We start from the raw sequence: 26,516 nt of genomic DNA on the forward strand, positions 1-26,516 counted from the left end.
ACAAACTCTCAAGGCTACATCAAACCATTTCACCTCGTAGCTAGCCCTACGAGGTATGAGAAGGCTCTCTCGGGTCAGATTCGATAGATCTTTCAATATGATTAGGCTGACCAATTAATAATAAAGATTTTAGGCTAGTAAATTGATAAGGGGGTTGATTTAATGATTTTTGGGGTTTTTGGTGGCAATTGGTGGAAGTGCAATTCAAGGTGCGGGGATTGAGCACAGTTTTTGCAGGGTGATCTAAGGGGCAAGGTAGGAATGAGTGCTGATGTCTCAATCTGAGATGGATGATCAGAGATGATAGAGGAGAAGCTAAAGAGGGCAAACACACAATTCGAATCCTCTCTAGACAGTAGAAAACATTAAAATTGAACAAACTAAAAAGCTGAGCATGTCAAAACATGAGTTCAAACTTTACCACTTCATCTGTCCAATTTAGAAGCATAAGAGAGATGTGAAACACATAAACAAACTTACAAGAACATGTAGAGAACACACCATCAACAATCAGATCCACAAGAATCCTCAAAGATGTCTGTAAAACCCTGGCTTTCCTTGCCTTCAATTGCAGAAATAGATGCACAATATACAATAAAGCTTCCTTACACAAGAGTCCAACCATCAAAATGAGAAGGAGAGAGCATAATATAGACCATCTAGACCATCTAACTCCTTTCCCCACCTCTAGGGGTCGAGCTCAGCTTTCTAGGAGCAGTTTGAACAAATTCTAAACTAAGAACTAGAAAATAGGCAGCCAAACAACTTGCCTCTATTACTTAGCTAACTCATCCATGCATTAATTTTTCACTTTTTACATCATGGAAGCTTCTAGAAGGGTAAAGAAAGATAAAATCTACCAAAGTGCCATGAACATATTACATTTATCCATCATCTACAAGTAAAAATAGTCAACCATAGTCAAAACAGTGTTTTTTGACCAAAAATGTGAATTCTGGCAAATCTGGAAGTTCTGGTCGCGCCCCTGGAAGTTCTGGTCGCACCCCTTCACAACTGTTTTTGAGTGGGTTCCACTGGTCCAAATCAGGTACAAGATGGCTCATTGGAAAGCTTGGCCTGTCTACTTTCCATCCCAAGTGGAATTTCTGAATTTGGTGTTGATTTGACCCCTCAAAAACCATTTCTCCCAAGGTCACTTTCTGCAACTCAAAAAGTGGGCAGAAAGTCATTTTTTTGATGTATTTTGAGCTTTTGGAGGCTCAAAACTCAAAATCAGGCTTCTCCCAAGTATTGGTAATTTTTCTTTTTGAATTCTCTTTCCAAAAATGCCAAGTTTGCAAAATTCCGAGCAGCCCTTCAAACTGGTCTCACCCGGGGTGAGACCAGTTCTTGGGAAAAACCTGTAATTGGCACAAAAAATTCACAAATGACAAAATTTCTCCAAATTTCTTGAAATTTGGGCTGGGAGTCCCCAATAAAGTACCATGCTCAGTCAAAGAGGCTTTGACCAAAATTTGGAGTGGATCGGGCGTTTTCCTTCATTTTTGTGCTTTGGCCAACCGTCCTTGGAGCACCTTCGTTCTCGCCGGTATTTTTGACATTTCTCTCAAAACATGACACCTGTGTAAAAAGTGAAAGAGGTTTTTCTTCCTTGGCATGTTGTGGACAAAAACCTCTCTCATTTTTGTAAAATTCATCTTTTATTGCTCTGAAACATCATTTGAGTGCAACTTGTCCCGATGTGTGAAACAAGGGATTTTGTCGAAATGGAGCGAAATGAAGGGGATAGAGGGCTTCTAAATTCTTGGGGAAATTTTTGGGAGTGGGGAGGGATGTTAGGAAGTAGGGGAAAGTGGAATCTCAGAGATTGAGTGAGGGGAAGGGGTCGAAAAGGAAAAAACACAGGTCAAACCTAGAAAATTGCCAAGTTGTAGCTAGAAACTAGGGTTTGTGGAAAAATGAGCAATTTGGCGGATCTAAGGGATGGGAAGTGTTTGATAAGGTACTTTAAGGATAGGGGAAGGTGTATGAACATCTGGAAACAAGTTTTGCCGGTTATTTAGCCGCCCAAGAGAAATTGCCTTCAAAACCCTAGGAGAGGGAAATGAGCTTTCCTAGGCACAACTGAAGCATGAACATGGTGTAAAATGACCCATTAGACACTGTCATGACGATGACAAACCTCTGAATGATGATAAGCTCAGCTGAATGATGACATGGACTGACATTTGGGCAAACCCTAGACCTAATGGCTAGTGACCAAATTTTGCTTGAAGACTCACTGAAATGACAAAATTTGACCTTGACACTTCAAAATCACTATGTAAGAGCACATTTGATCACTGGAGGAAGGCTGTAAAGACTGACACTAACACACCCCATTAATAATATAAATATAATTTTAAAGAAATATAATAAATATAAATATAATTTTAAATAATTACATAACATGTTAAAACTGACATAAATATAATAAATATAAATATAAATATAACTGACATGAATATCAACCATATGAAGATAGGGAGGAGATGGCGCGCACGCACAAAGGGTTAGGCTAAGGGTTTTTCTCGTTGTTCGACTGCAGTTCGTCGCAGCTAGGGTTTCGTCATTCTTTCTTGATCGGTTACTGTCGCGGTCACAACCCTACGACATTACTGCAGCAGCATCTCCATCGGATTCTCCACCAGTCGTTTTCGGTTGCCACTCAAGAGACAGTTATGGATGACATGGAGCTAGAAGCGGTGGATTACTCGGCGGATCCTTCGCCGGACAAGTCAATTTTCGGAAACCCTAGCTTCGCCTCTCGCTCACAATTTGCTCCGTCCACATCTTCTACTGCTCTGCGTCTACCGCAGCACCCGCCCTCCATCTCGCTTGCCGCTCATCGAACCATACCAACCACTGCAGGCACTTACCCTATCGAATCTCCACCTTTTGAGGTCCCCCGCTCTCGTCGGGCTCACTGCATTTCTTGGCTTCCCATACGCCTCCCTCGCCCTCTTTTGATCCGCAGGCCCCTCCCCTCCTTTCGGTGCCCTCCCCCTCGCCGTCGGTTCCCCCTGCATCTCGTCCCTCTGTTCCGGGAGTCCGTCACTCCGGATGCTTTGAGACACCTGCTGTCGTTACTCGCCCTGCAAAACCCCCATCCCTGGAAGGCATTACAAATCCTCTGGTAGATCATCCGTCGGCTCCCCGCACTGGTAAAAAGAAAGCAAAGTGTGTTAGGGCTACAGCTAGGGACATCGCCATCAAATTCGACGAATCGAGGCCTCTCGGTGATTACATGGATATTGCGAACACTGTGTTGGTAGGGCACGTCAGGGGAAGGACATATTCGGTGCAGAGGCTCAAGCAATGGGTACAGGAGATCTGGGGCGGAGTTCTTTTCGATCTACCTGTGGTCCATGTCCTCCCCAGAGGATGGTTTTCCCTTCAATTTTCCAATGAAAGTCAAACTAATTTGGTTCTGGGCAGATATTGGCATATTGAAATGGCCCTGGTCCTCCTCAAGCGCTGGAGCCCCCTCTTCGATCCAGAATGGGAACAGCTCGGAGCCGGACCAATTTGGGTTCGCCTACCAGGACTACCATTACCGTTTTGGGCAGAAGAAGTTTTCATTAGGATTGGAAATGCTCTGGGGACGTATCTGGACTATGATCGCACATATGTTGAATCCAGGAGTCGAACTCTTGCGCGGATTCTGGTCCACCTAGACACCTGTGAAGGACTTGAGGAACAGATCACTCTACAGTGGGGGAGGTGTATCAGAGTGCAGTTATTGGACTATGAAGGAGTTCCCTTCCGATGCAGACGATGCCACAAAGTGGGACACCTCGCAAAGGACTGCCCACTCAACAAGAAAGCAGAAGATACTCCGAGAGGAACCCCGGCTCCTACCAGGACGGCATCCCCCATTACCTCTCGTCCTCCCTCTGCGGGCCCGCCCCCACCGACTACATCTCCCGCGGTCGATCCAGGACTTCGGCGGCCCTCTCCACCAAAGACCAGGGCACGCTCGGCAGCAGAAGCGGGTACGATCTCGGGTTCTCTTAACCCTTCCTTGCTTTCTTCTTTTGATGTTATTCATGATATTGGATCCTCCTCACAGACTTCCATGATTCACTGCGCATTAACATCTTCCCCACTTATCTGCAACACTGATCCCATCATATCCACATCCTCCCCCGCGGCTAGTTCCTCCCCGCTCCCCTTGGAGTCCTCCCCACCTCATTCATATTTTCTCCGGTCAAGGAATCCTGCCAAAGAGCCAACAGACAGACATTCGGGATTGGGCATTGTGATTCCTGAGGGGGGTTCTTTGAATACCAGAGGGAGAAAATCCCATCTCTCAAAGGCTATAAAACAAGCCGGGGCAGAGGTTGTTTCTGGCCGGCAATCGACCATTGACGGGGTCCTTAGAGCAGGACACACCCCGAGAGGTGTTCCCCCATGAAGTGCCTATCCTTTAACTGCAGAGGACTGGCTAGTTCCTCCAAGAAACTAGCCATGAAGCGGCTCATTGAATCTGAATCTATCGATATCATCATGCTCCAAGAGACCCTCTGTTCTGCAGACCAGATAACTCAAGCCATGCAAGCCCTGACCCCTGGCTGGAGCTACTCTACCATCGATGTCGTTGGACGATCTGGCGGTATGGCCATTGGTATCAACCCTCGTTCCATTAAGATGGACTCGACCTGGGGAGGAGCGGGGTTCATTGGCCTTGACATTTTCTCCGCTGAACTCGGCATGAATCTCAGAGTTGTCAATGTATATGCTCCCTGCTCCCAGAGAGAATCGTTCTGGCAGCATTTTCTACACCTCTCTATGATGAATGAAGACCAGGTTATCATTGGAGGAGACCTTAATTTCTCTCTGGGTTTCAGGGAGTCATGGGGTTCGGATGCTCAATTTGACCCCATTACTGATTATATGACCAATCTGCTTGAGCAAACAAATTTTATGGATATACCCATGCAGCGACTTCTCCCTACATGGAGGAATCGGCGGGTTGGGGATGCTGCACTTGCTCGCAGACTTGACAGATTTCTTATGAAGGGGACTCTCCAACAGCGCTTGCATCTCTTCAGACAATGGGTTGGCTCGGGGGGATTATCGGATCACACTCCTATATACCTGGAGATTCAGGGTCCTTTCAAGAAACCCAAGGCACCTTTCAAATTTAATCATACCTGGCTGAAGGATCCATCATATGTCAAGATGATATCGGATTACTGGTCCTCTCACCCTATCAATGACACAGAATCCCTCGCCAAAGGGTTCTGCAGGAATCTCTCTGAAATAAAACATATATCAATTATGTGGGCAAAGGAGAAACAGGACCGTGATTCGGCTCAGCTTACCCAAATTGAAGCTGAATTAAGCTCTCTCACCGACGAAAGAGGATTGGGATTCATAACAGCTGCAGACAAATGCAGGCTAATTGATTTGGAGAATCAAAAAGCAAAGATCCTCAAAGAGAGAGAGGAATCCATTAGACTAAGGAGTAGGGCTTTATGGATCCAAGCTGGGGATGAAAACACGAAGTTCTTTCATAACTTTGCAAAGTGCAGGAAAGTTTCAAATACTATCTGGAAGCTCCCCTCCACGGATGGCAATATCGCAGATAATTACAACAAGCTCGCTCACCTGGGCACCAATCATTTCAGGAATCTATACAAGTGTCCTCGGGAAGTTAACCTACTTGATATCATTAATGTGGCAAATCACTTCCCGAGATTCGTGGAGGAAGAAGATGTGGAGGATCTAAATGACCCGGTCTCGGCAGAGGAACTGGAAGGAGTGCTGAAATGGTTCAAAAAGGACAAGAGCCCTGGCCGGATGGATGGACCATTGAATTTTACTTAGCCTTCTTTGATGTACTGGGACAGGATCTGCTGGGGGTGGTCGAGGAGAGCAGGACTACGGGTTCTATCTATCATGCCATCAATTCTACTTTCATTGCACTAATCCCTAAATCGGATTCCCCGGCATCCTTCGATGACTACAGGCCCATCTCCTTGTGTAACTGCCTCTATAAAATCATATCTAAGACCATTGCAAACCGTCTTAGACCTATCCTCTCCCGATCCATTGCCCCGCAGCAATTTGCTTTCCTTGAATCTAGGCAGATTCACGAGGCCATTGGACTTGCCCAAGAAGCTATGCACTCCATCTGGTCTAGGCATCTGAAAGCCATTCTTCTCAAAATAGACCTCTCAAAAGCCTTCGACCGAGTCAGCTGGCTCTATATAAAAATGATTCTCATCCACCTGGGCTTTCCTCACGCCTTCATCACTTGGATCATGGCCTGTATATCCTCCCCATCCTTCAGTATCCTCATTAATGGCTCGGCCTTCCCTTTTTTCCACTCTGAAAGGGGTTTGAGACAGGGCTTCCCCCTATCACCTCTACTCTTCCTCTTGGTCATGGAAGGTCTCAGCCGCCTCATGGATTTTGCTAAACGGGCTGGAGATATAGAGGGCCTCCGCATATCCGACCTATGCACTCTCACACATCTGCTCTTTGTGGACGATGTTCTTATTCTACTTGATGGCAGTGTTCGAGACTTTCGTACCTTCTCAAAGATCCTGCATCTTTTCTCTGCAGCTACAGGTATGCTGCCAAATCAGTTGAAATCTACCATCACTTGCGCTCGTACTTCAGTATAGGAATCCCGGATAGCCCTTCAGGTATTCCCCTACACTGTCCACCCTCTAGATAGAGGTCTCAAATACCTGGGGTTCAATCTAAAGCCTACTTGCCAAAGGATAGCAGATTGGGTCTGGTTGGTGGACAAACTGGAAAAAAGACTTACAGGCTGGAGCTTCAGATACCTCTCTAGGGCTGGCAGATTGGTGCTCATTAAATCTGTGTTAGAGGCTACCCCGGTCTTCTGGATGGCACTAGCGTGGATACCGAGGAATATCCTAGGGCGACTACAGCAGCTGTGCAATCGATACCTCTGGAATGGGAGTCAGGATAAAAGAATCTTTGCATGGATTAGCTGGAAGAAAATTTCTCTGCCCAAAAAATGGGGTGGATGGGGCCTCAAAGACCTTCCTGATTTCGCCATGGCACTAGCTGCCAAGATGGGATGGACCTTACTAACCAGCCAAAGCCTATGGACACAGGTATCCTATCACAAATATATATGGCCCCAGAATATTCTGGATTGGGCTCGATTACCAACTTGGTCATCGAAGGGGTGCTCATCAGTCTGGAAGGCCTTGATTCATTCCCTTCCCCTCATTCGAGATAATCTTGTATGGCGAATCAATGATGGCTTGACGGGCAGGATTGGCCTGGATCCATGGATCAACTGTGGGGGCAGACACATCCTCAACCGGGATCTTATTACACATCTTCATCACCGAGACATTCGGCATTTTGCTCATATCGTCGATCAGCTTCGCACAGACATATTCTCCCAAGCATGGAAATCAGCCCAGCAACTGGATCTTCCGCTACAATGGCATCAGGAATGGAATCACTATATTGCTGCATTATCGGAATCCCACATTCGCATCAAGCAAGGTTCGGACGAACTCATTTGGTGCATTGCGGATCATGGTTTATACGCTCCAAAGTATGGGTACAGAGCACTCATATCCCACAGAATACCTGATCCAATACATTCATGGTGGCATATCATTTGGAAGCTTAAGGCACCACCTCGATCCAGACTATTTTTCTGGTGTGCCCTCAAAGGTATCGTCCCCACAGGCGAATATCTTACCCGCAGATCCATCTATGGACCTTCCTGGTGTATATTCTGTAAGGCCGCATCAGAGAACTCGGATCACATATTTCTACTCTGCCCTGCTGTACACACCCTATGGACCAACATTCGCACTCAATTGGGCATTGCAGGGAACTGGACTGGGGATGATCTATTGGGTGCTTGGACCGCATGGACACTCAGTCACCCGGGCTCCAAACTTCTAAATCTCCCCCTCGTAGCAACTTGGTATACCTGGCTTGCGCGGAATCGTGCTATTTTCGAGGATCTCACTGTATCTTGGAACCGGGTTGAAGCCACCATCACCGCTGCGTACCAAGAACTACCCGATCCGCCTCCACCTCAACCCAGAACCATACAACCCATGCCCAATATAGACAAATCGACCCCATGGGCATTTTTCGACGGGGCTGCAAACCAAGCGGGGTGTGGAGGGGGTTTCGTGCTGCACATAAATGAAAATCACAGATACCATGTATCTATGGGATTCGGAAGAGGATCAAATAATTATGCTGAGCTTTCAGCCATCCGGAATCTATTGCATTTTGCATTAACTCATCAGCATTCAAATATCAACATTTTTGGGGATTCAATGGTGGTCGTTAACTGGATCAATAATGTCACTACATGTCATACACACACACTCAGCAATATATTACATGATGCTCTCACTCTCAAAGCAGCTTTTAATCATTTCTCTTGTTTACACATTTACAGAGAACATAACAGCGAGGCTGACAAATTATCCAAAGAGGCCTCGACACTTCCCAGAGGCGAATGGCTAATTGTGGAGCAGAATGGAGCCGAAGAACACAGATTTTACCACAGGCCATACATAGATCAGAGAGAACAGAGGGACAACAGTCCCGATAGCTGACAGTAATGGATAGTATTTTTTGACATGATGGAACTGTATATAACTATGGAAATTTGTATGGAAAAGGATCCTATTGTGGACGCGAATAGGCTTGAACAGCCAGACTACTAATGTATGTACCCAGCACATTTTTGTATTACTCTCTGACACAACACCCTGTGAGGTGAATTTTGTATGATCAATACAGCAATGCCAAGGCATCTACTATATGTAATTTTCTAATATTAATGAAAATTACTGATTTTCCCAGTGGAAAAAAAAAAAACTGACATGAATATAAGAATTTCTTATATTTATATTTATTATATAAATATAAATATAATTTTAAATAATTATATGGGGGAAATATAATAAATATAAATATAATTTTAAATAATTGCAAAATAAATGTGTAAAAAAGAAACTAACATAAATATAAGAAATATAAATATAATAGTGGTGAATTTATTTTTTTGAAAGTGGTATAACTGAATAACCAAATAACCGACCAAATGTTTCGATTTGGTGCAATATCTCTATAACATCAAATCAAAAAAATGTGTAAGACATAAATATAAGAAAAAAATTGACATAAATATAAGAAATATATATTTAATTTTAAATATAAATATTAAATAATAGTGGTGAATTTATGTTATTTGAAAGTGGTATAACCGAATGTTTCTACTTGTGCAAGATCTCTATAATATCCATATGTATGATAAGTCTATTAAAGTAAACATTAACGTAAATGTAAGAATTAATTATATAAAAGTGAACTACAATATTAAATATAAGAAAAAATGACATATACAAGGAGAGTCATGGCATATGGAATATACATATAATGTTAAATAATAATGGTAAATCTATGTTGTTTGCTAAAGTTATGTTGTTCTAAAGTGGTATAACCAAATGTTTGGATTTAGTGCAATATCTCTATAACATCCATATGTATGATAAGTCCATTAAAGTAAATGTAAGAATTAATTACATAAAGTGAACTACAATATTAAATATAAGAAAAAGACTGACATATACAAGGAGAGTCATGGCATATGGAATATACATTTAATTTTAAATAATAATGATAAAGTTATGTTGTTTGAAAGTGGTATAACCAAATGTTTCGGATATTTCTATAACATCCATATGTATGATAAGTCCATTAAAGTAAACATTAAAAGTAAATATTAAAAGTAAACGTTAAAGTAAATGTAAGAATTAATTACATAAAAGTGAACTACAATATTTCTTGGGAATCTCAAGTGCAATATCTCTATGGCATCCATATGTATGATAAGCCCATTAAAGTAAACATTAAAATAATTGTAAGAATTAATTACATAGAAGTGAACTACAATATTTCTTGTAAATCTTACCAGGAAAAACACGTTGTTGTGTAAAACAATCCTTTTATACCTAGACATAATTTACATGAGATGCTCACGAGAGAAATTACATAGAAGTGAACTATAATATTTCTTGGGAATCTCACCAGGGAAAAAAACTCGTTATTATTTAACACCACCCTTTTATACCTAAACACAATTTACATCGGATGCTCACCCAAAAAAACACGTTGATTCATTTCTAAGTTTTGCAAAATATTTATGATAAAAAATACCAGGGAGCTATTAGTTGTAATACATCATTGTACCTGATGTCTTTATTTTTCCTAATTTTCTAATTCTTCTCAAAACCATTTCTATAGTAAATACAAGAAAGGAATGTATTTTGTTTCTTCATATTATTCCGGTTCAAATGATTCTTTGATTTCCTCGACAATAGCTGCCAACTAAATTTATACCTGATAGGGAAACACTTTATCATCGTTCACCTTTTTATTTCAACTAAATTTCTACTCGATAGGGAAAGACTTTATCATCGTTCACCTTTCTATTCCAACTAAATTTGTACTCAATAGGGAAAGACTTTATCATCGTTCGCCTTCTTATTCTTATGATTTATTCATTATTCAAAGGGAAATTCATTTAACACATGTGAATTCATGGAGAATTTGTATAAGGGACTCTAAAAATGAAAAGAAATCGAGAGCTATAAATATAAAATGGTTTTTATATGATATGTGATTTATATATTACTTGATTTTCTTTTTCTTTTTTATAAAACCATGTCTCTGTGAAGGTGGTGCAACGAAATGTGAGGAAGACAATGAGAGACAAGATGGTGGACAGGTAGAAACTAATGAAGATGATGATACAACTATTTTTTACAGAAAGTATTTTTGGTGAGATTCTTCACGAAGCTCTAGCTCTATATACAGGCGAACATCAACGGGCTTTGATGGTGGGCTTTTTGAGGATGAAGATTTGCTTGATAGTACAAGTATTTTTTTGTGAGATTCTTCACTAAGCTCTAGCTTTGTATACAGGCGAACATCAACGGGCTTTGATGATGTGCTTTTTGAGGATGAAGATTTGTTTGATAGTAGAAGTGGGCTTGATGCTGGTAAATTTATGTGAAAAGGAGTAAAAGCTGGCCTGAACCATTGGAAAAAGGAGTCAGCCTCTGGTAATGCTGATATGGAACATGTTGGTTTCGATTAAACTTACGTGAAAAGGAGAAAGAGTTTGCTTGAACCACTAGAAAAAGGAGTCAGCCATGGAACATGTTGGTTTATGATAAAATTATGTGAAAAAGGAGAAAGAGCTTGCTTGAACCATTGGAAAAAGGACTCTTTAAAAAATTAAAGACAATATTGAGAAGATCTTACCCAAGTTTGTTTCCTTATCTACACCAATGAGTCACTTTCTTCCTTGCAAAAATGCTTTTAAGGATTTAAATATTCCCATTTTATTGATCAAGCATATGAATGGGAAAAGTAAATCATTCATTTAGAAAAAATTAATGTTTGTCTCTGTATCTACATCAATGTGCCACTTTCTTCCTTGTAAAAATGCTTCTAAGGATTTAAGTATTCCCATCTTATTGATCCAGCATATGAATGGGAAAAGTAAATCATTCATTTAAAAAAATGTGATGTGTGACTTCAGCATAAAAGAGAAAAAGTAAAAAATTAAAGACAATAGTGAGAAGATCTTACCCAAGTTTGTCTCCTTATCTACATCAATGAGTCACTTTCTTCCTTGCAAAACTGCTTCTAAGGATTTAAGTATTCCCATCTTATTGATCAAGCATATGAATGGGAAAAGTAAATCATTCATTTAAAAAAAAATTAATGTTTGTCTCTTTATCTAAATCAATGAGCCACTTTCTTCCTTGCAAAAATGCTTCTAAGGATTTAAGTATTCCCATCTTATTGATCCAGCATATGAATTGGGAAAAGTAAATCATCCATTTAAAAAAATGTGATGTTTCATTTTAGCATAAAAAAGAAAAGAGAAAAATTTTAAAAAATATATATATATATATATATATATATATATATATTCCTTTAATATTTTCTTCTCTAAATTCAATATAATATTTATTTATGAAATATAAATGCATATTTTTTAGGTAAATTATTAAAAATGATATTGTATCTTTATGGTTTTTCCTTGAGTCATATTCTTGTCATATTCTTTCCCAATTTCCTCTTTTAAATAACTCACATAGGCCGAACTAAAATTGGTGATATTCCTAACAACATAAAATTTTATCTTACTACAAGATGTAGGTATCGTACAAAATTTTAATAGACTATTATCTTACTGCAAGATGTTTAGCGGATTATGTAGGTATCGTACAAGATTTAATTGAAATCTTGATTATTATCTTACTGAAAGATGTTTTAACCAATTATTATAGGTATATTGATTATGAGGTTAGTTAATTTTGAAATATTAAACATTGTTACTATTACATAAAGGGGTTTTAAAAGGGGTGTCTCAAAAATTATTGTCTTAAAGATTATTGTTTTAAAAATTATTGTCTTAAAAATTATTGTCTTAAAAAATTGTCTCTATAAAGACAATATATAATACAAGCATTATTGTCTCTTAGGAGACAATTTCATTTATGTCTCTCTTGAGACAATTTCATTTTTGTCTCTCTAGAGAGGATTAGATACAATATGTCTTTAATACTAGCTATTGTCTCTCTAGAGACAATAAAAATTTTATTTAAAGATCACTTTTTTCTCTCTAGAGACAATATAAAACAATGAATCCAGAAATATCTCACCATTGAAATTAATCGATATAAAAAACATTTAATTAAAAATAAACTACAAAATGTTGATTAATTCATGTTAGCCCATGGTGGAGTTGAACCACAGACCTCCTGCTTGTAAGGCAGGCACTCTTCCATTGAGCTAGCACACTTTAAATAATTTTGTGAAGAGTTATGGCAATCCTGAAAACTACATTTATAGAATTGATTTAAAAAAAAAAACACTCACACATGATCTATAATCTTTATAAAAACTATAATAATGCAGACCATATTTTTAACTTATTAAAACTAGAAATTGCCCCAAAAGGTGCAAAGAGAGGCATATTATATATCTAGCAAAAAATTTCAAAATCTTATATTAGTATACCCAGTCCCAATCCCGAGGGAAAAAGAGACAATGTAAACTTGTACAAAGAAAAAACAAATGCAATTATACAAAACTTCAACATAACAAAGACATCAATGTAATAATGTGAATTTCAATAAGTTATTTACCAACTGAACGTGGAGCTTACCAACAAACTTGTGACCACGCTTACCAACAAACTTGTGACCACCAACATACTGGTGAATGATACAAGATGTGACTCTCCCGCTAGGTGGCTCTGGATGATGCCAGGATACACCAAGAACTCATCTTTAGCATTTCAATCTTCCAAAGATTATTATAGAATCTAATGTATGTCAAAACCCATTTTCTAATAAGTTGATGAGAATCTATTATGATTCTATTCATCATACTAGTAACAGAGAGATAGCATTGTGAGAGTTTGATTACTTTTAAATAAAAGGCAAGGCCAACCAGGAAAAGACAAACAACCATCCCTGCAGAGGAGATCTGTTGAAATCATTAAAAATTTATGTGAGATATTTAAACTGAACAACACTCGTCATGTCATATCTAAAAAAATTGAATTGACTGAGTTAAAAGATCCTCTTCTAAATAGGTTGTTTACTCACCATAAGAAGGAGACGTCTACCAGCTTTGTCAATCAACACAGCACTAACAGCAGTCATAACAACCTATACATAAACAGTCCAACAACTTTCACATGATTAAGATGAGGAACAATAAACCTTTTATTATAGTGAAACATTCCTAGCATGCATTGCAATTAGTAGGGCCCCAGGATCAGAAAGCAACCTGAACAGCACCAAGTCCAAGGGTTGCAACATTACCAGATGAAATTCTTGTTTTAAATGATAAAACATTGAAATCAATACATATTTTCTTAGGCAAGCGTGTGATAGACAATAAGAATTAAAATCAATAGAAGGGCCATAAAGATCACATGAATGATCTGAGTCCTCAGTTAAAAATTAAAACCCTCTAATTATGAAAGGCTATAAAGCTACAAAAAGGATTCCCTGTGTTCAAATCCCATCCAAATTAGAAGTCCATGATGCCAATATATATTTTGCAATTACTTCATGTTTTTACCAATAGAACAATATGAATCTAGATCACAAGTACCATACTTTCTAACAAGAAGTTGATGGTAAACTCACCAGCAGACTTAAAAATGGAACTGTTGTAAAACATAATACCATTGATTCCACTCAACTGTTGTAAAAGAAGCAACCCAATGCCAATCTACATATAATAAATACAATGCAAGGATACTTTACTTTTGTAATCATATTCTTGCCAAGTAAGCAATAAAATAGCAACCAGTTTATGCAAATTCACCAGCACACACAAAATCATCTTAGTCCTGATGATGAACCACATTGTGTGATTCAAAATGCGTCGACCAGAAAATTATCTATGTGATTTATCCGAAAAAAAATGTTTTTTATAAACATTATGAATCGCAGAAGCTTGCACTCAGAAAAATCATATAAGTCTATCATATTCCTAACTATGCAAACATATGACTTACAGTCAGAGGCATTGCATATTTTCGTTCAAAGATCTCGGAAAACTTTATTCTGGGTTGTTGATTTCCTGTCTCCACTACACTCTGAAAGGAAAAAATATTCAGATTAGTGACAAATATGACCTTGATGGGAAATGCATATACACTGTTGGAACTTTGTATGCAAAACATTCAAAAATTAAAAAATAAAATAAAATATAAAATAAATAAATAAATAAAATTAAAAATAATAATAATAATAATAATTAAATAATTAAAAAAAATCCATTGGAATAGTATCTGATATCCATGACTTAACAACTACACGTGACTGATAAGCAAAAACAAAAAAAAAACTCAAAACCAAACAAGCTAAAACTCCATTGGAACAGTATCGGATATCCATGACTCAACAACTACACGTGACTGATAAGCAATCAGTCAAGAAGGGTACAATAGAAACATATATGAATTTGACATGGAAAATGATAAAAATGCAGTTGTTCCGAAATGTTACCCTGATTTCAACAACTTCTAGGGTAACATCAACCTGACTACCTCTAAGAGCTTGCAATGAGGCTTCAAAATCTTCATTACCAATTTTAGCCTGCACTCATAAGAACATTAAATTTGATATTAATATTTCACACAACATGACATATGGTGACAGGTTTAACATGGTTAACACCAACTCAGTCAATTGACAAACATAAAGTTCATTATCAAAAACTTACCAGCCATCTTGGAGATTCCGGGATAAAAAATAACCCCAGAACCAAAAGAGCACAAGGAACTACACCTGCACAAACACAAAACAATGGGAAAATAAACATTTCTCCAAAGCCTCAAATCTAATCAACATGGAAAGAGTAGACTCTGGGATAAAAGCAAGGTTCCCACTTGGAAAGAAGATCAGATAGAGAGAAAAAAACATAGAGGAAATATGATTTTAAATAGTTATCAATTAGAATGCAAAGATTGTTGAGAAACTTGGGCAAATGAGAGGCATAATAACATCTGGGAAGCACAACTAAGTGAGGACAACCAATCACTGCTTAAAGAAGTTTATAACGTTCATCTAAACTGGCCCTTCAACTGCAAATTCATATCTATTAACAAGAAACCTTCCCTTCATTCAAGTAAAAGTAATCTCCAACATCCAACACAACCGAAAATGGAACTTACCTGCAATGGCTAGAGCCCTCCAACCAAGGAACAACCCAAACAGATATGCCAGCATGATACCAATTGCCACAGAAAGTTGTTGCAAAATAGCCACTTAGTCATTTTTGCTTAAGATCTTTAATTCTCTAGAAACTTGTGTGATTTTAGTGAAGTTATGACAACTATGCTTTTGTCACCTAGATTATGAAGATATCAGATCTATTTCATCTTATGGCATCGTTTGACCCTGACGAAAGAAAAGCGACACAGGTAATACATATTGTCATAATTATTGGATCTCTGGGCATAAATATCTACAAGAGCAATAATTTCACAGTGGAAATTATAGGCTCATTGTACCAAGGTTTTTGTTTGAGCACATTCATTGCTCATCAATCCTATTCCTTCCTCCCCATCAAGCAAAGCAAAGGAGCCATGAAGGACATTGTGTTTTCCTCTGTCATGTTGTACCTTCAAGAAGTGAAAGCGTGAAATCTTTTGATCAGAGTATTTTATTAGCAGAACTGAGATTCTGCTGAAATCACCTCAGTAAACTCAGATCTTGGATCTCTCAAGAAAAAAAAATGGTTCTCCTAAAAGACCTGAAGCTATCTTGTGCAGTAAAGTTTTTTTTGGATACCTTACATGTGGCACTACTCTAGGTATAACAACTCATCATATACAGCTCAACATCATTCATGACCTTTTTACAAGGTGTAGAAGCTTCTGCAAAATTATGACAGTATTGCAGTCTTGTTCACAATCGAAGTTGTGAACAAGATAGTCAAATAACTTATCCTTTGAAGAATTATCTATTATGAAGAATCTATAGGGATCTTCAGTTATAAACAAAAATTTTGCAGCAATTTGGATAAGAGATGCAACACACCTGAAGATTCCATGTTGAAGAACAGTTAAGATGAAGAAAGTTCATGGCACTATGGAACAGTCTCTTTTGAGGCAACTCTCACCTTGAAATCAGAGGTGCCTTGAAGAAGTATCTGCAGGGGACCCTGATTTTGATATCTGGATCTTATGTAGAATAGTGTTATAAACACTTGAATGCAAAAGATCTTTCCTCACTATGGATCAGTTGCCTCATGACTTAAGGCCAGATGATCACCTTAAGACGAAGCTATAAAATCTTTGGATTAATAGCAAGTTGCAGATGATTGCATTCTTGATATTCAAAGGGAACTATGAAGTTTGGATACAGCTATTGATGTTGTCTATCCAACAAGATGATGATCCTCTCCTTCACCAATCATATGCCTTGATTCGAAGACAATTTATGGATAACTACTCATTAAGATAGTATTATCTACATAGATTATCCTCCTCAGTATCTGGCATAATAAATTCCTTTAATTCTACACACAGTGGTACTCGTGATATATCATAAATGTTGAGGGATAGGTGTTACTCTGTCTTCAGGGCCTTTAGTGTGCCCTCTTCTTTTGTAAATCTAGGGAGCATCTAGCCCTTGCCATCAAAGGCATATTCCCATTCATTGTTTAGGTGGACGCTAGAATATAGAACTGGGCAGCGGCTTTAACACCACCTTCATTGATCATTTGATAACTGAACTTCTTGTGCATCAAAGGGGTGTAGTGTACCTCTACTAACACTTGTTATCTGCATAATCTTTGTTCATCTATGTCTCCTCAGTGTACAGTCTCGATAATATAATTTCTACATTGTTGTATACATTGATCTCAGCTTCATTCATATACAGTAATCTCGGTTGATCTCTGCACTTTATGTAAGTATACTCTTGGCATTCTTGTATATATGGAATGATCTCGGCACAAAAAACTTGGTGTATAATATGCTTTATATCTCACATTACCCTTGGTTTGATACTCAACTTTATGACACTTTCTCCTCTCTCTCTGATATGGCACAATCATAGTATATTATATCGTTGTTGTAGCAGTTTAATGGATGACTCAGTTAGATTTTTTCTATAAGGATCTTCGCACATCAACTATGTCTCATTTTTCTCTCGTCTATACTCCTAAGAGAGTATCTCTTAATGAGCTTATTTTTGAGTATAGAAACAATATCAAGATAAGAATATTAATATGGCAGTACTGAGTATTGAATGATGTAACTAAGTAAAGGAGAGGAGTAGGAAATTCTCTGATGATGCTCAAAATTCAACCTTGGCACAGTTATGAAACCCTCTGCATCCGTAACTAAATCAGAGAAGGGAATCATCTCCTGCAGCAGTTGTTGTATTCATACTGGGAATCTGGATAAAGGCATTACCTCTGACATGATAACCCAGGGGACAACCCCAATCCCGAGGGAGAAAGAGACAATGTAAACCTATACAAAGAAAACACAAATGCAATTATACAAAACTTCAACATAACAAAGACATCAATGTAATAATGTAAATTTCAATAAGTTTTTTACCAACTGAACATGGAGCTTACCAACAAACTTCTAACTGTCAAAATACTGGTGAATGTTACAAGATGTGACTCTCCCACTAGGTGGCTCTAGATGATGCCAAGATACATGAAGAACTCATCCTTAGAATTTCAATCTTCCAAAGGTTATTATAGAATCTAACGTATGTAAAATCCCATTTTCTAATAAGTTGATGAGCATCTATTATGATTCTATTCATCATACTAGTAACAGAGAGATACCATCGTGAGAGTTTGATTCATTTTAAATAAAAGTCAAGGCCAACTAGGAAAATACAAACAACCATCCCTGCAAAGGAGATCTGTTGAAATCATTAAAAATTATATGAGACCTTTAAACTGAACAACACTCATCATGTCATATCTAAATAATTTGAATTGACTGAGTTAAAAGATCCTCTTCTAAATAGGTTGTTTACTCATCATAAGAAGGAGATATCTACCAGCTTTGTCAATCAACACAGCACTGACAGAAGTCATAAAAAACCATACATAAACAGTCCAACAGCTTTCACATTATTAATATGAGGAACAATAAAGCTTTTATTAAAGTGAAACATTCCTAGCATGCATTGCAATTAGTAGGGCCCCAGGATCAGAAAGCAACCTGAACAACACCAAGTCCAAGGGTTGCAACATTACCAGATGAAATTCCTGTTTTAAATGATAAAACATTGAAATCAATACAGATTTTCTTAGGCAAGTGTGTGATAGACAATAAGAATTAAAATCAATAGAAGGGCCATAAAGATCACATGAATGATTTGAGTCCTCAGTTAAAAATTAAAACCCTCTAATTATGAAAGGCTATAAAGCTACAAAAAGGATTCCCTGTGTTCAACTCCCATCCAAATTAGAAGTCCATGATGCCAATATATATTTTGCAATTACTTCATGTTTTTACCAATAGAACAATATGAATCTAGATCACAAGTACCATACTTTCTAATAGGAAGTTGACAGTAAACTCACCAACAGACTTAAAAATGGAACTGTTGTAAAACATAATACCATTGATTCCACTCAATTGTTGTAAAAGAAGCAGCCCAATGCCAATCTGCATATAATAAATACAACGCAAGGATACTTTACTTTTGTAATCATATTCTTGCCAAGTAAGCAATAAAATAGCAACTAGTTTATGCAAATTCACCAACACACACAAAATCATCTTAGTCTTGATGATGAACCACATTGTGTGATTCAAAATGCGTCAACCAAAAAATTATCTATGTGATTTATCCGAAAAAATAAATAAATTATAAACATTATGAATCACAAAAGCTTGCACTCAGAAAAATCATATAAGTCTATCATATTCCTAACTATGCAAACATATGACTTACAGTCAGAGGCATTGCATATTTTCGTTCAAAGATCTTAGAAAAAATTATTCTGGGTTGTTTATTTCCTGTCTCCACTACACTCTGAAAGGAAAAAATATTCAGATTAGTGACAAATATGACCTCGATGGTAAATGCATATACACTATTGGAACTTTGTATGCAAAACATTCAGACTGCGGACTGAAGAAAAAAAAAAAACAAAAACAAAACAAAACAAAACAAAAAACAAAAACAAATACAAAACAAAAAACAAAAACAAAAACAAAAAAAAAAAACAAAAAAAACAAAAAGACAAAAAAAAACAAAAAACAAAAGAAACAAAAAAACAAAAAAACAAAAAAAAAAACTCAAAACCAAACAAGCTAAAACTCCATTGGAACAGTATCGGATATCCATGACTCAGAAACTACACATGATTGATAAGCAATCAGTGAATAAGGATACAATAGAAATAGATATGAATTTAACATGGAAAATGATAAAAATACAGTTGTTCCGAAATGTTATCGTGATTTCAATAGCTTCTAGGGTAACATCAACCTAATTTCCTCTAAGAGCTTGTCATGAGGCTTCAAAATCTTCATTACCAATTTTAGCCTGCACTCATAAGAAAATTAAATTTGATATTAATATTTCACACGACATGACATATGGTGATAGGTTTAACATGGTTGACACCAACTCAGTCAATTGACAAACATAAAGTTCATTATCAAAAACTTACCAGCCATCTTGGAGATTCCGGGATAAAAAATAACCTCAGAACCAAAAGAGCACAAGGAACTACACCTACACAAACATAAAACAATAGGAAAATAAACATTTCTCCAAAGCCTAAAATCTAATCAACGTGGAAAGAGTAGACTCTGGGATAAAAGCAAGGTTCCCACTTGTAAAGAAGATCAGATAGAGAGAAAAAAACATAGAGGAAATATGATTTTAAATAGTTATCAATTAGAATGCAAAGATTTTTGAGAAACTTGGGAAAATGAGAGGCATAATAACATCTGGGAAGCACAGTTGAGTGAGGACGGCCAATCACTACTTAAAGAAGTTTATAACGTTCATCTAAATTGTCCCTTCAATTGCAAATTCATATCTATTAACAAGAAACCTTCCCTTCATTCAAGTAAAAGTAATCTCCAACATCCAACACAAACGAAAATGGAACTTACCTGCAATGGCTAGAGCCCTCCAACCAAGGAACAACCCAAATAGATATGCCAACATGATACCAATTGTCATAGAAAGCTGTTGCAAAATAGCCACTTAGTCATTTTTGCTTAAGATCTTTAATTCTCTAGAAACTTGTGTGATTTTAGTGAAGTTATGACAACTGTGTTTTTGTCACCTGGATTATGAAGATATCAAATCTATTTCATCTTATGGCATCGTTTGACCCTGATGAAAGAAAAGCGACACAGGTAATACATATTGTCATAATTATTGGATCTCTGGGCATAAATATCTACAAGAGCAATAATTTCACAGTGGAATAGGCTCATTGTACCAAGGTTTTTGTTTGAGCACATTCATTTCTCATCAATCCTATTCCTTCCTCCCCATCAAGCAAAGTAAAGGAGCCATGAAGGACATTGTGTTTTCCTCTGTCATGTTGTACCTTCAAGAAGTGAAAGCGTGAAAGCTTTTGATCAGAGTATTTTATTAGCAGAACTGAGATTCTACTAAAATCACCTCAGTAAACTCAGATCTTGGATCTCTCAAGAAAAAAAATGGTTCTCCTAAAAGACCTGAAGCTATCTTGTGCAGTAAAGTTTTTTTTGGATACCTTACATGTGGCACTACTCTAGGTATAACAACTCATCATATACAACTCAACATCATTCATGACCTTTTTACAAGGTGTAGAAGCTTCTACAAAATTATGATAGTATTGCAATCTTGTTCACAAATGAAATTGTGAACAAGATAGTCAAATAACTTATCCTTTGAAGAATTATCTATTATGAAGAATCTATAGGGATCTTCAGTTATAAACAAAAAATTTGTAGCAATTTGGATAAGAGATGCAGCACACCTGAAGATTCCACGTTGAAGAACAATTAAGATGAAGAAAGTTCATGGCACTGTGGAACAGTCTCTTTTGAGGCAACTCTCACCTTGAAATCAGAGGTGCCTTGAAGAAGTATCTACAAGGGACCCTGATTTTGATATCTGGATCTTATGTAGAATAGTGTTATAAACACCTGAATGCAAAAGATCTTTCCTCACTATGGATCAGTTGCCTCATGACTTAAGGCCAGATGATCACCTTAAGATGAAGCTATAAAATCCTTGGATTAATAGCAGGTTGTAGATGATTGCATTCTCGATATTCAAAGGGAACTATGAAGTTTGGATACAGCTATTGATGTTGTCTATCCAACAAGATGATGATCCTCTCCTTCACCAATCATATGCCTTGATTCGAAGACAATTTATGGATAGCTACTCATTAAGATAGTATTATCTACACAGATTATCCTCCTCAATATCTGGCATAATAAATTCCTTTAATTCTACACACAGTGGTACTCGTGATATATCATAAATGCTGAGGGATAGGTGTTACTCTGTCTTCAGGGCCTTTAGTGTTCCCTCCTCTTTTGTAAATCTAGGGAGCATCTAGCCCTTGCCATCAAAGGCATATTCCCATTCATTGTTTAGGTGGACACTAGAATATAGAATTAGGCAGCGGCTTTAACACCACCTTCATTGATCATTTGATAACTAAACTTCTTGTGCATCAAAGGGGTGTAGTGTACCTCTCCTAACACTTTCTATCTGCATAATCTCTATTCATCTGTCTCCTCATTGTACAATCTTGATAATATAATTTCTACATTGTTGTATACATTGATCTCAGCTTCATTCATATACAGTAATCTCAGTTGATCTCTGTACTTTATGTAAGTATATTCTTGGCATTCTTGTATATATGGAATGATATTGGCACAACAAACTTGGTGTATAATCTACTTTATAGCTCACATTACCCTTGGTTTGATACTCAACTTTATGTCACTTTCTCCTTGCTCTCTGATATGGCACAATCATAGTATATTATATCGTTGTTGCAGAAATTTAATGGATGACCCAATTATATTTTTTCTACAAAGATCTTCGCACATAAACTATGTCTCATTCTTCTCTCGCCTATACTCCTTGGAGAGTATCTCTTGATGAGCTTCTTGCTTAGGACAGAAAGAATATCGACATAAGAATATTAATATGGCAGTGTTGAGTATTGAATGATGTAACTAAGTAAAGGATGGGAGTAGGACATTCTCTGATGATGCTCAAAATTCAACCTTGGCACAGTTGTGAAAGCCTCTGCATCCGTAACCAAATGAGAGAAGGGAATCCTCTCCTACAGTAGTGGCTATATTCATAGAAACTTGTGTGATTTTAGTGAAGTTGTGACAACTATGTTTTTGTCACCTAGATTATGAAGATATCATATATATTTCATCTTATGGCATCGTTGGACCCTGACGAAAGAAAAGTGACACAGGTAATACATATTGTCATAATTATTAGATCTTTGGGCATAAACATCTATAGGAGCAATAATTTCACAATGGCATAGGCTCATTGTACCAAGTTTTTTGTTTGAGCACGTTCATTTCTCATCAATCCTATTCCTTCCTCCCCATCAAGCAAAGAAAAGGAGCCATGAAGGACATTGTTTGGCATGCTGGGAAAAACTACCCCTATTCTTTTCCTTGAGGACCCAAATACCCCTTTTGTGATACATTTTCGATATGGAAAAACGACTGACTCCCCTTATCAGTTATTTGTTTCTTGAAACCCTCTACTTCTCATGGTAATCTCTCCTTCTGTTGCTGCAACAATCTCTTCCTCTGATATTAGCTACAAAAGACATAGAGGCTTACTATGAAATGCTACAATTTTAGTACTAGTGTTCGCAATTTAAAAAAGGTTTGGTGTACCTAGTTTGGTAATAAAAACATGTGTAGAAAGTAGTACTTTTTCTTTATACGCCAATTTTGGTCCCTTGGATCCTAATATAACATGCATTTAATTTTCAGGAGAAAATGACCTCGCCTCCAAATAAAAAATAAGACCAAAGAGTCCTAGATGTTGAATCCATAAAGGCCTTATAGCTTTTTCCTGAGATGAAGCAGTATTTGGTTGCGAGGTTTAGTTTGAGATTAGGAATGAAGCCACATGGTCTAAGTTTCCTAGGCAGCGTGAATACAATATACCCCACTACTAAATTTTCAGCATATAAACAGGTAAATATACAAAAAATGCAAATCTAAATTGTGTCATAGCTTTCCTTCCTGCTGTGAGTCAATTGCATTAAAATATGCCTTGGTTTCAACAAATAAATGACACCTTTTCAAGTGCATATAGCACAAACAGCTGGCTATATAATTTCCAAGCCTTTCTAGTGTAAAAGTGATGGTTATGTTATGAACTTAGAATACCTGTGTAAACAAAGATAGAAACCCAAATCTAAAGCCCTAAGGCCAACATACAAGTATAGACATGAATATTGTTATGTAGATGCAAACCAATTCTTTTAAGCATTTTGTAAAATAGTTTTCATTCAAACACATAACAACTTCAAAGTTATAAATTTTGAGTCATAATTAAGAGAGGATTGTGATTTCCAGGCATTGAGAAAAATTCACAAATGTTTACTTTGCATCTATAGTCATCATCAAAAGAATAAACCTAAGTCTGTTGTGCATGTACAAGAAAATTCATTTAGAAATTTCATAAAAATTTAAGTCTCTTGTGCAGCCAATTAGGGCCAGTTTGTACTGGTTAGGTACCAGTCTGGTCAGCAGGCTGGTTCAATACCATGCCCAGTCCAATGGGGAGATTTGACTAGTTCTGATTCAGACAGGACCTACATATGAAAAATCATTCAAACAATTACATTACTTTCTGATGTTGAATAATAAGACCCTAGTGTATGTTTCTACTCAAGTAAACCACTAGAAAACTTGCATGATAAAGATAGGATAAACATCCAGGGGGGTCTATCAAAAATTCTCCAGAACTAAAGCTAAATTACTGGCACTTTTCATTGTCTGAGACTGAGAAAGGGAAACAAAAACACATATTGAAATTTCAAATTGTAAGCAATGAAATAACATTTAATGTTTTACTTCTATTGTCATTTCAGTGATCAATAAATAGCCTCCTCCAGTCTCTTAAGAAGACCCTCAAGTTTGTCCAAGACTTGTTAGTGATTGTCCTGCCATATTTCTCAGCATGGCTCTCAAAGGTAGAGAGTGCAATATTGATATGGAAATATGCATGGGTAATGAAATTTCTTGAAATAAATATGCACATTCAACACCCAGAAGCATCGGAACCCACAATGGCAAGCTCACATATAGGGCAAAGATTTCCTTATATGACTGGAACAAAGCATGTTTTACAATATAAATAGGACACATCCTTCTGATTGACCATGGTATATAGGTGTAAAAGTTGTTGCACCACCAACAAAAGGCTTTCTGAAGTCAAAATCATAAATTCAGGTTTTTGGCATCTTGCCGCTACCTTTTGCATGCCTGCAGAACTTGGTGTACCTTTTTTGAATGGTCTGCAAGGGTTCACTTTCCAATAGTCATCAAGAAAAGTTATATGTTGTACTAAATCTCCATCCCTTATAACAAACACCCATGGTATTCAGCAAAGCCAACCTCAAATGGAATTTTTGAAGGTTGCTATGACTAAAATAAACTGCAAGCTCTTTCTGTTGAACAGTATCATCCTTAACTTCCTTTCTCTTGAACTACATCTAAAGACCCAGAACACAACTACAAGCTCACATATAACACATATATTTCCCTTTATGATTGGAATAAAGTGTGGTGTACAATGTGGACAGGACACATACTTCTAACCACGGTATAGAGGTGTAAAAGTTGCTCCAAAAACAACAAAAGGATTTCTGAAGTCATAATTCAGTGTTTTTAGCATCCTGCAACTTCCTCCCACATGCCTGCAGAACTTGTTGGGCCTTTGTTGCATGGTTTGCAGCGAGCTCATTTGCTAGCAGTTATCAAGCCAAGTTAGCAGTTGTACTGAATTTCCCTAGCAAACACCTATGGTGTTTGGCAAATCCAACCTCAAATGGACTTTTTGAATGTTGCAATGAGTAAAATAGGCTGCAAGCTCTTGTTGTTCGACAGTATGATCCTTAACTTCCTCTTAACCCCCGTTTAAAGACCCATAACACATTCTTTAGCAATTCCAATCAATTTCTTCACCTTCTCAACCTCCTAAACGAAATCTACATCAATAAATGGAATTGTGTGCAAGATTGTAAGAAATAACCTTAATGCTTCACTAAACTTCCCATCTTTTGTGGCTTTGTAAGCTAGTATAAGTTGCTCATCTAACAGAAAAATCTTAAATACCAAAGCTCATGGACCTCTGACATTTGAGCTAGCAGTCTCACTCCATCCTCCCCCTATTGCTAAGAATACCATAGTGCAGAAACAAATGTAGGGAGGTATGTATGGCTACCCATGTAAGGATCCAAAAACAAAGGTTTTAACTTTTAATGGAGTGAAATTCTTAATACCAAGCTATTGACTTGAGAGTTGCATTGCCATATTAATGTTACTAGCAGCTGCATTCTCACCTACAAGAAAAGATTTTTTGTATCCATATTTGAATTACTAGCATATGTGGCGATGGAATAACTAATGACATTATGAGTTGTACCTGCAACATTTGCATCTTAGGAATATGTAGGGAGCTTCAAATCTTCTACATCCTGTCCTACCTCATCGTCATTGTCTCCTCTCACTTCTCTATCATCAACCACTACAACCTCACCATTTTGTTTTTCAACTCCATAAGTGTCAAGGTCTTAACCCCTATTGGATGCATCTCCTTCATCCTCTTCTTCATGGACTACACCCCCTGCATTATCCAACCCACCAGATGTGTCAAGGTCTTAACCCCTATTGGTTGTAGCTCCTTCATCCTCTTCTTCATGGACTGCAACCCCTG

The 26,516-nt window shown here is 37.4% G+C and overlaps 1 protein-coding gene, 1 long non-coding RNA gene and 1 pseudogene across 2 annotated transcripts; 1 reads left to right on the plus strand and 2 right to left on the minus strand.

Annotated features, from left to right (window-relative positions):
• The first annotated feature begins 2,681 nt into the window (after positions 1-2,681).
• LOC149260757 (uncharacterized) lies at positions 2,682-8,582 on the plus strand. The gene is made up of 5 exons (XM_089460957.1): positions 2,682-2,903; positions 2,978-4,356; positions 4,440-5,766; positions 5,856-6,579; positions 6,784-8,582. Exons 1-5 carry the CDS (start codon positions 2,682-2,684, stop codon positions 8,580-8,582), a joined length of 5,451 nt encoding a protein of 1,816 aa, XP_089317083.1.
• A 4,897-nt stretch (positions 8,583-13,479) lies between these two features.
• Positions 13,480-13,946, minus strand: LOC149260758 (uncharacterized). The gene is made up of 3 exons (XR_016248339.1): positions 13,846-13,946; positions 13,662-13,724; positions 13,480-13,539 (listed from the first exon to the last, which is right to left on the minus strand). It is a non-coding gene; the product is annotated as an uncharacterized LOC149260758 (long non-coding RNA).
• A 10,893-nt stretch (positions 13,947-24,839) lies between these two features.
• On the minus strand, positions 24,840-26,213 carry LOC149260759 (coatomer subunit alpha-3 pseudogene; annotated as a pseudogene).
• Positions 26,214-26,516: the final 303 nt, after the last annotated feature.

Source organism: Pinus tabuliformis, chromosome 6, assembly GCF_031772625.1.
Source record: "Pinus tabuliformis cultivar Carrire ecotype Pingquan chromosome 6, CPIR1, whole genome shotgun sequence".
Taxonomy (NCBI): Eukaryota; Viridiplantae; Streptophyta; class Pinopsida; order Pinales; family Pinaceae; genus Pinus; species Pinus tabuliformis.